Genomic DNA, 15,650 nt, shown 5'->3' with positions numbered 1-15,650 from the left:
AAGCTAACGACTTGGAGGTCGCCCCGCGAAGAACGACGCTAGAACTAGTTTCCATGTCTTAATGAGTCTATCCTAGAAAATATAGATTATATATTTATATATATATATATTTATAAAATTCTCGAATCAACAGAAATAAATCCATAACAACGAACTACCATCATTAACTTCAACACGACCCGAAGAAGCTTCGCGGTCTCTTACATCAGCTTCAGAAGTTTCATCTTTTTAAGGCATGAGACAGAGAGAGAGAGAGAGAGAGAGAGAGAGAGAGAGAGAGAGAGAGAGGGCGCAATGTGTTCCACGACGCTCATTTAGTCGTGGCCACCCTCTTTTTTGAGTCATCTTAGCCAGTGGGCTGCCTTGCCTCATCGTCAGCCTCATATCACCAGCAGTGCATTTATCACAATGCTTTTCCAGACACCCTTCGTCAGGAGCTTTTTTTTTTCTTTTTGTTTTCCAGTACCTGGATAACCAAGAGGCGCGCGACTTCCAGCGAGGGACCAGTTTCCCTTAAGAAGAGAGATTGTTATAGCACCATTTCACACGCACGCTTCCTTTTCGAGTTCTCGGGGGGGGAACAACCTTCAAAACATCGGCAGGGGAAACGCGCCCCCCCCGCGAGATTCTTAGTGAAAGATTTATCATTCGTGACTGCGTCAGTATCCAGAGGCAGGGGCTTCTTCACTGGTTCTCCATCTCGTAGACCAGGGGATCGTGGAGGATGTTGAAGAAGAAGCTCTTGAAGGCGTTCACCAAATGGAAGCGGTTGAGGTCCAGCATGTAGTCGTCGTCTGTGTATACCTGCAGGGAAGTGAAGGGGCTTAATAACACCTGGGACTTTCACTGACTTTCTCTGACTTTCACTGACTTTCTAAGGACTATTGCTCATTAAAGAAGAAGGGTTTAGTCACCTCAATTACGCTGAGTCAACAGCAATATGGCCGTGAATATGGGATGTTAACAGACGAATATGATGAATGCAGAAGTGAATATGACAGGGATCTGAAACACCGAGCTGAAACAACTTTCAAAATAGACATATTTCAGATTAAACAAACTCAAAGTGATAACATATCACATTCTCTAGATACTGTGCCAATCAAGGTCTAGACCAGTGGTTCCCAACGTGTGGGGTGCACGCCCCACGGGGGGCCAATCTGATTTTTAAGGGGAGCAATTCGAGAATGTTTAAACTTAAAGTTAATGGCTTTTAAGGGTTCCTCCACGTGAATAGCAGTTCACTTTTTGAATAATAATAATTATATATCACCACAGGGGGCATCAGTTTTTTAGAGGGGATTCGGTGGGGCATGGCCAAATAAAAGATTGGGAACTACTGGTATAGACCTTGGTGTCAATAGCAACTCGGGGATATTACAGTTTTCAGCTGAGTATTACTATATATGAGGAAAGAGGGCATTTAGCTGAAATAGCAGATGAAGGCATATTAATAAAAAATACGAATATGTCTGTAAAAGTAAGGGCAGGATTGCCTGTCGGTACGCGTGTATATTCATGTTCAAAAAAGACGTGTCTGTGTTTTTTTAATGCGTGTACTTTGTAAAGTTTCATAATGTAAGCTGAAGTACAAGACGAACCATGAGGCAATAATTATACGTTAGGATATTTTGAATTTCCGTTTTCCTTATCTTAGCTGGAAATACCGTATTGTGCATGTATGGCTGAAAAAATGTGAACATAGAAATTAGTAATGTATTTTAAGAGATAAATTCACGGACATATTGATTTTTAATGACAGATTAGTATGGAATGGAATGGAATACAGAGCTTAGGCCAAAGGCCAAGCACTGTAACCTGTGAGGTCATTCAGCGCTGGAAAGGAAACTTGAGAGCAGGTAGGTTTGACAGGTGTAACAGGGGGGAAAAACCTCGCAGTTGCACTTTGAAATAATTGTTAGGAGAGGGTGGATAGCAAGATGGAAGATAACATGAACGGAGGTAGAGTAAAAGGAATGAAAGGGGTTGCAGCTAGGGGCCCAAGGGACGCTGCAAAGAACTTTTAGTAATGCCTACAGTGCACCCCGTGAGGTGCACTGACGGCACTACCCCCCTACGGGGGCAGATTAGTTGTCTAGGGAGGTTGTGATGATGACAATGAAATGTTAAGCCATGATTGGAAGAAGGCCTACTCTCAATGACTATTAATGAATTACTTTGCATGTAAATCTTAGCAAGGTAATAAAGCAAATAAATCTAGTTTATCTAACAGCTTTAAGAGAGCCATCTTTAAGAGATTTAATTTAAGTAAGACAGTTTTAGCTGTACTTCAAAGTTCATCGACTACTTAAAATTTCAAGTTATTCTTATCATTTAAAGGATTTCACCAGTGACATTTTAAGTCTAAAGCCTTAGAAGTTTAACCTGGCTAGAGCACATTAGAAAAGTCAATATTTATGTTAGTCAGTTTTAGTGATTTATATTTTGCTAGTACTTTCTCAAATCTCACTACGCGTGCACAACAAAAACGTGTCCTCTTCAATAAATGCTACCTTTTTTTTTTTTTTTTTTAAACATCTCTCAATATTTGAACTATTTCAGGATAGGGTGGAGAGCACTGCCATACAAGGTGAGTCTATAAATCACTGTTGCGGTTCACTAAACCAGTGAATTTCTTCTTTTAAAGAAACGACAGAATACACGTTATTACAGTACAGTACAGTACAGAATCATAGGACAGAACCTTCGGGATGACAGACGCATTCCTAAAAAGAGGTGGGGAGAGATCTTACATAGGCACTTCTAAAAAAGGGGCCTGGTTTCTATTTCAAAAGATCACGGAGGATGGAAAGTCCACACTTTCTAGATACTGGTACATCTAGTTGGTCAGCCGACAACAGTAGAAAAAGAAAAAAACAATAGTGTGTTCAAACAACCACAGAGGGCGTGGCCCCATTTGGTGTCATTTGCATTCTAAATCCACAACATACAATATACAGCTTCGTTCTCGCCATGCCCCAGTTCCTTTCTACCTGACAGCAGCACGCTTCTGCAGACCAGAGATTGTGGCCTCGTTCACGTGAAAGAAACGATGAGAAGTTATCAATACTTTTAGTTTGGGGCTTCGTTCAAGTGAAAGAAACGAAGACAAGTTATCAATATACTTTGGTTTGTGGCCTTGTTCAAGTGAAAGAAAAGAAGAGAAGTTTATAAATATCCTTTAGTTTGTGGCCTCGTTCAGGTGAAAGAAACTACGGCATACAAATGATGAAAATACTTAAAAGAAAATTTTGTGGCCTCGTTCAGGGGAAAGAAACAGAGACAAGTTATGAATATACTTCATTTTGTGGCCCCGTTCAAGAGACAGAAACAAAGACAAGTTATTATAAATATACTTTAGTCTGTGGCCTCGTCCAAGTGAAAGAAACGAAGACATACGAGTAATAAATAGAATTAAAAGAAAAGTTTGTGGCCTCGTTCAAGTGAAAGAAACGAAGCAGAGTTATAAATATCCTCGAGTTTTCGGCCTCGTTCAAGTGCAAGAAAAATATACTTTGAAAGAACAGCATCACATTGAAAAGAGTGACTCAGAGGCTGCTCGCTGTCAGTGGGAGGAGCCGGGGCATTCAGGCAGCGTTTCAAGTAACACTGTATCGTGAAGCCAGTGGCTTGACCCTACGGAACTCAGTACCCCTGCAGCGTCTCCGTCACATCTCAACGACATTTCTCTTCTTTCGGAGCGGGGACTGGACGCAAGGACTCCCTAGAATAAAGTCCTCCAGCACTGCGTGGAAGTGGGGTCTCACGCTGACCAGGGGGTACGAAATGTCCGTGTACACCTACCAAAAGGGGGCGGGGAACTTAAAACTGGCGGGAGACTTAAGAGGTTAGAAATCAGAAATGGCGGTAAATAAAAAAAAAGAAAAGAAAAACGGTAAGCGTAACTGAAGACGAAAGTAACGTTTGTGTTTAAATTAAGAATAACATCATAGGAATGGTCCTTATTAAGATTTTCTTACGAGATACCAACTTAAATTATGTCTTTCATCAATAACATAGCAGCTGCCATTATGGTGATAATGGAAGATATAATTTACATAAATATTTCATAATAAACCTTAATAAAGAAAAAACTTGAAAACTGAATAATAATGAAAGTGGCATAAATAAACTAAAACTATTTTAACTTACTTCTGAGCGTGACTGTATGCATGCTGAAATAACAGGATGTATTGTATTATAGCCCTGGCCAGAGCGTGTAAAAGGCACATTAGAAAATGAGAGAGAGAGAGAGAGAGAGAGAGAGAGAGAGAGAGAGAGAGAGAGAGAGAGAGAGAGAGAGAGAGAGAGAGAGAGAGAGGAGCTTTTAATAAGATGAAAGAGGGTGGAACACGACATGTGAACTATTTTATGTCTCTTAAGTTAACAAGTAGTATCATTTCACTTTACCAACACAGCTCTGTATATGCAAATGTAAAGAAAAAAAATAATAAAAGAAACTTTGTGTTTCAGCACGCACACCAACACATGCTCTCACGCGCGCTCTCAAATTGGTGGCGGAATAAAAGAGATATTTTCGAGTATCCGCTGTATTTCGATTTGGGGAGATTCTCGCCTCTTAATATAAGATAATAAAAAATAGATAATTAATGTGGCGAAAACGAAAAGCTACGTCGATTACAAGTGGTTACCTGATATGAAATGGAATTGGTAATATTATATATATATATATATATATATATATATATATATATATATATATATATATATATATATATATATATATATATATATATAATGTATATATATACTGTATATATATTATATATATGTATATTTCTTTTTTGTAATACAGGTAATCTATGGGTAATGAATTCCAAGTTTTACCATCAGGCAATCTTAAACAGGAACATAAAGAGCAAAATAATGTACTTGACATTAGTACTATGCAATTTCAAAAATTATGTACTGTCATAATTTTTAACGGGACAGGCACACAAGTAAATATATAATTATATTTAACGGATTTGCTTTTCGATGAGGGATGAAACCGGAAGCTAGATTAAACTAGAGAAGCTGGACAGCTGAGAGGGAAGACTCCAAAGAAAACGGATGAAGAGTATAGACGTGTCTCATAAAACACAAGGTTGCCTGTTATCTTTTAGTAAAGGGAGTTCGGACGTATTCACAGGGGTACTTCGAAAAATAAATATTTCAGAGGCATACTGTTAACATGTGACCTAGCTACTCTAATCCGGGTATATGACCGAAAAAAAAGCCATCGGCAGAGCGAATAAAATATAGTATAAAGGTCCTATTAATTACAAATATATATTAAGAAAAGTCACCATGTCGTTTACATGGAGCTAAGACCATTTTATTTTATGGCCTATTCTTTAGGTAAATCAGCTGCCAGTTTGACTTCTCCTCTACCTGAAATACCATATAAATACCCTACCATACTCACTTGCCACCTTTTCACGACTAAAATAGTGTCATCTGAAATATTATGCATTACACCAAGAAAACATTAATGTGTGTATATATTTATATGTATATAAAATGCATATGCAGTATACAGTATACTAATGACTCCTGGACCTGATTCTCCCTACAGAGGAAACAGATTCAATAGCATATCTCAGGTAGTATTTTGGCACTACAATAACATTTGAACTACATCTGAAATACAATGACGCATTATTGTCTACCTCTTAAGAGGATCGTAAATACATGCGCGCACTGACAACCTTGCTGGAAGAAAACAATGAAATTAGGAACTGCTCAAAATTATACCATCATGTGCATTCACAACTGCAACAACGCTTTTCCTTTCACTGTCAAGTAAAAAGGAAGATTGAAAAATTGAAGCTGGAACATATTAAGTAATGTGAAGATTCTGAACGATAATAGGAAGCGATCGCCACAATGTTGACAGATTTTGGTCTGGATTAAAGACAACGCTCACAAAAAAAGTAAGAAAAATCAGTTTTTTTTAGTCATCGTTTGTGCTTATTACACACCAACCAACTGACTCAGCTTAACCACTCCGGTTCTAATGAAGAAGAGATTGGCAGTCTAAAATTGCGCAGTTTTTGTTTTCGTCTGAACTCTCTGTTACCCCCTCCGGAGTTAGTCAAACTCCTCGCTACATTCTAAATTTATCATCTTTACCATGAAGGACAACCCTTGCTTATCGAATTTGAAAACACATATTTCAATAGCAATAAACTCTGACCATATGCAAAATGGCAGCAACATTTAGTGAGGTCCCAGTATCTCCCCTTGGGGAGAGCAGAAGAAGAGTGACTGTTTACATCTTAGATACCCGCGAATACTCACCACATGCGTGAAATAATTTCTCTCGTTTATGAGGGCATGAGCAAGGAGGAAGGCATGGTGGGCAGCGGGGTCTCTGGTGCCGTGAGCGAGGAGCACTCGATTGGGGCCCAGCCGCGGCGCCAGGCGAGTCAGGTCGCTGTCTTCGTACCGTCTCCCGGCGTCGGTGCTGTTCTCTGCTCCTAGAAGTCGCTCGGCCCAGAACGACCCTAGAAGTGATTTGATGCAGTGGAAGAGGAGCATTCCTTGAATGTCATTCTCCAGTGCCAATGATCTATGACAGGTTAACGTACCTTAAAGTCTTCTTAAAAATGTTCTTATCATAAGCTGCGTCGAGACGAAATACATATCTTTTTTTTGCTATTCCCTATAATAAGTGGGTGATTTATAGCTACTGTATGGTTAAACCGATGACGTATCACGTTTAACTAGTTATTTAAGCTATCAGTTACATTTACTATTTAGTAACATGGAATTTATTCATATAAATTTAGCTATCAGTTGCTGAGATCTAATGCCTAGTGTTGTTTCTCTTTTACAAATGGGGATGCTAAGATACTTGGTGCTTCTGTGTATTGTACTTACTGGTATATACAACTTTTTAACCAAATCTACTTATCCTCTTTTTATAGAAAACACCGATAGTACGTTTACCAATTTTTAAGGTAAATATTTGAGTGAAGACAGCCGCTCATAACTGCAAGATAACACAAACATTTCTTCTTAGCTCTTTGCCAATGAAAGTTCACCCAAGCCTCTGTAATTCCATGCAACATAAATATATTTCTCTTACCAACAGCTTTAATGTTCCCCTAAAATATTTATTCAATTAGACAGCCAACTGTTACTTATAAATTCATTTAAATGCCACTGTATTATAGTAACATGTTCCAATAACTATATGAAAGAGCTTTGTTGTAGGCTGTACGATGTTACACTGAATCTTTCTGAAATCTGTTAAAAGTTGACGTCTCATTGTCAGAACTGCCTGATGCCAAAGACTCCATAAAAATTAAATGTCGTCTTGCAGTTATTCACGAGGAACTAAATACACCGTTCCACGATACTGTGCATGAAATTCTACATGGAATTCCACGTAGAGGGTTAATATAGACAAAATCTGTTCCTTACCATGAGCTCGCCAATCAACAACGGGGTTGACAGCAGCTACACACTTCAGCAGCTCAGGCGCCAAAGCGGCAGCGTCTAGGGCCAGGGACGCCCCTGACCCCCACCCCCACAACCCGACGTTGTTGTGGTCCAGGTAGTCGAACTCTTCCAACATTTTCCTGTGGGCCCAAATTTTAGCTGAAATTTGGCTTTTTTTGCTTTTTACATACTGGAAAGGATTAGTTTTATTATTTTTAGTACCTTTTTCAGTTTTTCGTTGTTTTGTTGCCTTCTTAGAAGATCACAACATTACGGAACTTTCCTTGATATTTTAAGGGTCACCAAAGATTATGGAAAATATTGCTCTTATCAAAAAATAGTGCTCTTAAAAGAAAGTTTTGCAATTTCTTTACTATGATCAAAACACTGAAGATATACATAAACTCGAGGAGTAAAAATGCTAAAGATAACTGATGTCACCTTGTATATGCCTTTTCAAAGCTACTGAAATCATACAAAACTTCAAAACTCCTTACTGTATAACTCTAGCTTGGTATTCTGCCAAACTGTGGACTGATGTTCTGGTGGATGGGTCACTACCCCAGAGTAAGACTTTCGCGTGGGCAACCTGATGCCCAGACGCCAGATACTGCCGAAACCCCAAATGCCATAAGGGTTCCTCCACATCTTGCTCACCTGGTCCAATCCTGAGGGATGAGAAACAAATTTTGAGGGTGAGAGGCAGCTAATACCTTTGCTGCTAACCGCAGTGGTCTCTGGCATGGATGCAGACCTTTCTTGAGACGAATATACTTAAGTCATTTTAGTTAACTCAAACTCCACAATAGCTCTCCATATTCTCAGCTTTAAAGAAGTGTTTAAACACAGTAAAGTATATGCTAGCTCATTTCATCTGAGCTGTTTTTAAATATAACATTTCTTGAGATGTATAGTTTAACTTGAACTGTCTCAATGTAAAGAAGGAAAGAAAGGCCATTTGCTAGTGTTTTGCATTATGGACAAATTGCACAGCAACCACAGACTGTTATTATCAGCAGCAAGGTCGAGAGCATGAAACAGAAAAGCTACTCATTAATGAAAAATATTTGAGAAGTTACCCTAACCTCAAGAATTTCTTACACTACTAATTTTATAAGCCAGGATGCTGCCATAATTCACCTCTATTCCAAGTTTGAATGGAATCATAAACGGCACTAGCACCTTCTGGTAGTCACTACCCCTTTTTAGCTAGATCATAAAAATATTTTAGAAGATAAACAAAATATTTAATCACGTGAATTCAGCCATGGCTAAATTTCAGTCATACACACATTCACATGAAGAAGCAGAAACACACAGAAGTGTCCAGAGTTACTACAACCTTATGCGTGACTTATATTATTTTACAAGTTTACCGGCGACGAAGTCCTTACCGGATAACATAACTTACATCTGGACTATGAGCGGGTAGAGTAGCGTGTCATCCTCAGGCAACCACCCTGGAGGAAGTGTGAGGGTGACAGCAGCATGAAGGGTTGGAGAAAGGGCCAAGTCGAGGGACAGAACTTGACCCAGTGCTAGCTCACCCAAATTCTCTCTGGCGAGGACAGAGTAAGAAAAAATAGAGTAGGTTCAGTTCTACTGTACAGGTAGCACAATCGCGTCTATATTTTAGCCGAAAGTGTATCAGAATCTTGGCGAATTCAAGAACTAGTCTAGACATTATGCCTGAAAATCTAACACAAAAGTCGTTCCGTGAATCATATTCTTAAACCAGCGTTCTTTTAGTACTAACCTCAATTTCTCTTGGCTGTGTAAAACGCGAGTGGAATTATGGTCTTTTAAAGGCACAAGATGCGAGGATGGGGGCTTGGGACCCTTACAGGCAACAGCCACGTGTGTTAGAAGAGAATTGATGGAGACGGTGACGAAAGGACATCCCAGATGACAGGTGAGGCAGTCCACAGTCTCGTTCGACGTAGAGACGCTGTACACCTGCTGCTTCCCAGCGCCATTGGCCAGCTCTGGAAAGCCAAAATGGAGTCACAGCACTTTCTATCACTGGAGAAAGGACCTTCTCAATATCTGAACATGTTTTGCTTCTTCAAATAGTGGGTCTTGCCTTACTGAAGGCAAAACACAGATCAGTAAAGCAACAGAAACGAAAAACTAGTCACCTGAGCCTTTGAAATAGACTAAATTTTTCTCTACGTCGTATCCAAGTACCCGGGTGACGTGATAGTCCTCTAGGGTCAGAGGGGCGTGTCTGCCCTCCCTGGCCCCCACCAAGGCCACATGATTATGCCATGCCCCAGACAACGTTCTTACTGACCACGGGAACATGGCCCATCCACCTGCCCATACCACAGACCTGACCACGGGAGATACCCCACCTTCTTTGTGGTTCACATGCACCTAAGGGAAAGAGGGTGAATAATAATAATAATATAAAATAATACCCCTTATTTCAGCTCAGGGTCACATACTGAGATAAATAATGCACAAACAATACAGTACACAAAATTAATATACACGGGATTAGAAGTTATAGCAATGAACAGCTGAAACCAAACAGTTGCTTAGTGGAGCAATAATAATAATAATAATAATAATAATAATAATAATAATAATAATAATAATATAGTTAATCACCATTAGAGGCAGACTACAGTTGGGGTTTGGTAAATAAATCATTAATCAATGCAAACTACATATAAATCCTAGTTTTATTAAGGCATACTTTAGACCAATATATCAAAGACGCATGAGGTGAGCCGTACCAAAGAACAGTTCCACTTCGGGGATTCGCAGGTGGCCAAAACGGCAATGCTCTGGTCTCTGGAGGCCCACGACGCCCACACCACCGTCGTGTTCGCCCACCCAACGTTGATGAGGTAATGGGACCTACGTAGGCGTTACAAAGAAGAGTTTCGGCCATCAAAAAAGGTAAATTGTTAAACTTAAGACTAATTGCTGACAGATGACTTTACCGATGCGACAATAATGTTATTTATTAATATTGAATATCTACATTGAAATTTTACATACATTGTGTAGAAACATACATACATGTCATATAGCTCTATTTGTAATTGATGATTTATATATATATATATATATATATATATATATATATATATATATATATATATATATATATATATATATATATATAAAAATCATCAATTACAAAATAAAGCTTTAAATATGTATGTATTAGCATTTAAAAAGTTACTATATAGCTTCCAAATTGCACAGTGTCAATTCCATACTTAAACTCTGGGAGGGTTATAAGGCTGACATGCCTTATAACAAATGCTTTTCTATCCTGCATTCCTAGGACAAGCTAATGGCCTCCAATTATATAACAATACTAGGACATTAAAAAAAAAAAAAGAAAATTCTAAAAAAAAATTTGTAGCCAAATCTGCAACACCCAAGAAATTTTTCTTGGCTTTTGTAGTATTCAGCCTTCCACCTGATACCATATGGTCAGCCTCTCGTTTTTCGTAATTTTGTTACCTCCACCTCGAAGAAAATGGAGGAAACGTGAACACAAATACAACCTACAAGGTAAAAGTCACTAAAGTGATGAAAATTCAACTCCATCTCCACTCTCGCAATAAAATCAAATAACAAAAAATGCCTGATACTGACCAAAAGATAGTAAAGAAACTACCAATAAATCAATTCAAACCGAGTTACCACCTACAGATGGAGCTCCTGGTTAGGAGTGAACCAGTGATTTATAGGTTAATATTAAAAAAATGAAATTTAAAGTTTTCCTCATATTAACAGAGAGAGTAACCTTCAGCAAAAATTCTTGTTTGCAAATAAGGAAAAAGAATCTGAAATGAATTTAATAATGTTAAAAAAAGGAGAAGTTACACAATCCACTCACTTTCAATTCTCCAGCCATATAACAAACAGCAGGAAACATCCAGAGGTGACTGGAAGGAAATCTTGTACATCTTTCAGGGACTCGAAGACGAAATGATTTCTTAGTTAAATGTGCCATTTTAAATTACTCTCGTCCACAACCACAATAATACTGCTGACAAAGTAAAGAGAATTATCTTCTACCGATCTCCACAGAAACTAGAACGACTGCAGAGCTCCAGGAGCGCCAGATTATGCTCATAGTATACAATTTTAAGACCCCACTTCATATCAGACACCGTAGGCACGAAATACTGAAGCAATTCACATTCCTATCAATGGCAATCAAATTCATAATCCTATTCACCTAAATTATCTTACTGCCATTCTTAGCACAAGAATGGCTTAAAATAAAGTGCTGTTTAACCAGATGGAAAAATGAACATAAACAAATGACTGGATGCTTCGACAAGAGGTGACCAGAAACACAAACAACGAAATAACCAGTCTCTTTCCTTTGCATGGATGACAGCACTCAACAGAAATTTGTTCTCACTTTGCAAAAGTGAAAATTAGTGTATAGTTCCACTATCTGAAAGAAAAATAAATTCAAAGCGTTAAGAGATATTACGTCTGGGGGTTTCCTCTTAAGTTCTAGTGAGTGATTCTACAACATAGCTTCTACTGATACACTCTTAAAATGGAAACTAGCCAAAACGGATTCAGTGTACAAATGACCACATGTTTGCCTTAGTAACTGATTTCTTTAACCTCTTCTAAACATCTATTAGTACAGTACTATGAAACAGTCAGAAGCACTATGATTGATCCAGGACCAATCAGCAATGTACTCATTTCTAAGACCCTCCAATAACCAAAGTCCAGCAGCAATCTGGGACAGTCAGAAGCATTTCAGCTCAGACTGACACTCTTCAGCACTCCACGCCATCCAGAAGCACTACCAATTCACCATGACCATTCTGTTCTCTATGTTAGTCAGAAGGGCAATATCTTTTCACTCTGACTCCTCAGGGCTCTAAACCAGTCAAAGTGTTAAGACATTGTCAAAAACTTTTCAATACTCCATAACATTCCGAAGAGCTGGAGTTCTGTCTGAGAACCACAGTAAGCTAGGTGAAAGTGCTACAACTTTGTGCCCATCAGCGCTCAAGTCAGTCAGCACAGTTGTAGTTCTCTAGGACCTTCAGTGCACTGAGCCAGTCTGAAGTTCTTTAACTTTGTACAAGATCCTTGAGTACTCAACAGCACTCAAAAGCGTTGGAACTTTGAGAAGGACTTTTAAGATAGCCACAAAAACTATCTAACCCATCCAGCACCAGGACAGAGTCAAAAGTGGTATAGCTTTGTGGTCCTTTTGGGCTACCAAATCTCCTGAAGTTATTCGGCAACTGATAAAAAACGTTTTGATGCTCCTAAACTATTACCAATAATGCTGGAAGCCTAAAGATGTATTTAGCAATGTAAAAAAAAGATGAAATTAATTGCATGATGAATGTCCGGTTAAATTTGGGCAAACAAATGAACAAACCGACGGTCTACGCAAGGCAGCTAAATTTCTGAACTTGTAAGAAACACTTGAAAATTCAAAATTACAAAGTCACTACGAAAAACTCTATAACATTATACGCCCCAGCTAACATCCAAGGTAAAAAAAAAAATACAGTAACCAGTCAAATATGCATATCAGCAACAACGTTACACTGGCCATACACAACTATTCAAGCTCAGAGAACAACAATAACAACAACAACAAAAACAACGGTTCTCATCACCAAACACAACAAGAACAGGCCGAAGAAGCAGGCGTTCGAACCTTGGCGCCGAAGCAGGTTCGAACCTTAGCAAGGGATCTTTGAGAAATGTCCAAAATACTGCACTACGGAAAAAGGAGAAGACAATGTCAGAACAGGGGAGAAGGAATGAGATTTTAAACACGGAACGTCTAAGGTACATTGAAAGCGTCATATAGAAAACGAACTACCCTACACAGTTACTGGTGGTCACAGAAATTTCTGTGAACTTACTAATGGATTAGATGCCATCTTATCTACATGCCCAGATTTAGAGAAAATTGCAAATTTTTTTGGTCTGACACTTTAATTATATAAATTAAAATTTGGACTTACTTAAGGTCTAAATGTAATTAATGAGCCCAGAGATACGATCAATGTACATTAAAATGTTTGCCAAACTAAAGATATTGAGAAAACGCCTGAACTAATAGTGACAACTGGAAGTTAACGGAAACTTGAAAATATTTTCGTATATAATGAACATATTATTTTCCATAAGCTCTAAATAATACGAATGCACGATTCGAAGTCCTCCAATTTTCTCCAATACGTATTAATAAAATAATTCTTATTTCTAATATTCCATTCACTTCGTTAAGTGCTATACATTTTAACGTTATTCAGTATTTCATAGAACTGTCGTTTCAAATGCGAGTATTACTGGCTCGAGTTGTCGACCTATTTATAAAAAATTTATATGAGTAGGTAATTTTATGACGCGAAGCCTTGATAACAAACGTCACAATCATCGTGTTTTTCATCATCATTATCATTATCAGTGTTCCACATTCAACGCTCGTCTCTAGTGTCTCTTCCTTTCATTCTCTTCATTTCCTTTCGTAAAAGTTTGTGCATTTCTTCCTTTGTTTTATCATGTATGCCATGGCTATCCGTCCGTTTCATTTCTTGCCTCTTTCCTGACTCGACGCTTTCTTTATCAGTCCTAAATCTTTCTCTCCAGTGTCATTACTTCCTCTCTCTCTCTCTTTATTCGCTAAGATATTCATTCTTTTTTCTTCTCCTCTCAACTGCTTTAACATTTTTTCAAGGCATGTCTTAAAATTTTTCCTTCAAAAAATAAAAAAGAAAATTTGAATATTCTTGTTTTACTCAGTCACTCACACACACACACACACACATATATATATATATATACAATATATATATATATATTATATATATATATATATATATATATATATATATATATATATATATATACAAAATACATATAATATATATGTTATATATTTATATATGTATATATATTTTATATATACATATTATATATTCATATTGGTACATTCTGTGCAGTGGAAGCTATCTTAACATATCTTAAGCTATCAAAAAATAAAATAAGAAAAATTGAATATTCTTATTTTACTCAAAATCACTCACACACAGACACACACACACACATATATATATATATATATATATATATATATATATATATATATATATATATATATATATATATATATATATATATATATAATATTATATGAATATATATATTATATACATTCATATTAGCACAATCTATGCAGTGGAAGCCAAATTAACATATAAGATCCTAAAAACATTTGAAGGAATTAAGACAAGTAAACACTTCCATCAGTTCCTAAAATCCCCGGAGTCTGACCATATCGATCCAATACTGCTTTGCTTCCGCTCTGATCTTGTTGCAGTATCTACTTCTTCCCACTTTTCCTAATCACCGCTTCCCTATAATTACGAGGCTAATTCCTTCAGTGAACCTTGGAGCCATTCGTTAATCACAAGGTGAAACTATTGATCGCAATAGTTTTAAACCTATTTCAGGCTACCCGTATTTTTATCTATGTTCTTTCTTTTGAATTATTATACTGATTAATTTTCTGTAATATTGTCAGTTACTGTCTGAAAATATTCAGGCGAAGGGGCATCGTCTCTAATTTCAATATTTGTTTCCATAAATGCTAAGAAATGCTTTTCCATGTATTTTATTTGCTTATTACTACAATATTAAAATTATAAAAAAATTGTCGCTTTATTTCATAAAGAACATAACTTTTCTCTTGACAACATTGTTCTTCTTTTTTACGGTTCTTCTCCTAATCCGATTACTTCTCTTTTCCTCAATATTATTTTTCTGTTCAAAAGATAATTTTTTTGTCGCTTTCTTTCATAAGAACGTAAGAACTTTTCTCTTGATGACATTGTTCTTTCATACGGGTTTTCTCCTAATACGATTATTTCTCTTTTCCTCAATATTGTCTTTCTATTCAAAAGATATTTTTTTCGTTTTATCTGCTACTACGATTCTCTCTTGTAATCCTAATAAGAATTCATCTCTTTTCCTCTTAATGCAAGTTTTACTCGTTCTCTTCCAAAGCGATTTTTTCTCTATCTCTTCACGCGACTTTTTTTCTTTAGATTTTTTTTTCTCAAAACACGGAAGTCTCAAGATCAATACAAAAACGGGGCAATCTCCACGACACTAGTAAACACTAAAAAAAAAAAAAAAAAAAAAAAAAGAGAGGAGTTAGAACAAGGAACGAGCAA

General features: G+C 37.3%; 1 protein-coding gene across 8 annotated transcripts in view; it reads right to left on the bottom strand.

Moving 5' to 3' along the window:
* Positions 1-438: 438 nt before the first annotated feature.
* The window catches only part of LOC136834265 (prolyl endopeptidase FAP-like), a 191,917-nt gene continuing 176,705 nt past the window's right edge, over positions 439-15,650 (bottom strand). For 5 of the 8 annotated variants that reach the window (XM_067096611.1, XM_067096612.1, XM_067096609.1 and 2 more), the window contains 9 exons: positions 10,191-10,314; positions 9,588-9,825; positions 9,206-9,434; positions 8,861-9,007; positions 7,947-8,117; positions 7,432-7,589; positions 6,304-6,509; positions 3,653-3,800; positions 735-804 (listed from right to left, as the gene is read on the bottom strand). In XM_067096611.1, the coding sequence (XP_066952712.1) occupies positions 3,669-3,800; positions 6,304-6,509; positions 7,432-7,589; positions 7,947-8,117; positions 8,861-9,007; positions 9,206-9,434; positions 9,588-9,825; positions 10,191-10,314 (1,405 nt within the window). In that variant the 3' untranslated portion in view covers positions 735-804; positions 3,653-3,668. Of the gene's footprint in view, positions 805-3,652; positions 3,801-6,303; positions 6,510-7,431; positions 7,590-7,946; positions 8,118-8,860; positions 9,008-9,205; positions 9,435-9,587; positions 9,826-10,190; positions 10,315-15,650 lie in introns of all 8 variants that reach the window. The other 3 variants (XM_067096614.1, XM_067096615.1, XM_067096616.1) reach the window with 1 other exon arrangement.

This window comes from Macrobrachium rosenbergii, chromosome 53, assembly GCF_040412425.1.
Source record: "Macrobrachium rosenbergii isolate ZJJX-2024 chromosome 53, ASM4041242v1, whole genome shotgun sequence".
In the NCBI taxonomy this organism is placed as follows: domain Eukaryota; kingdom Metazoa; phylum Arthropoda; class Malacostraca; order Decapoda; family Palaemonidae; genus Macrobrachium; species Macrobrachium rosenbergii.
Note: the sequence above shows the minus strand (reverse complement) of the source record. Positions and strands in the feature narration are given on the sequence as shown.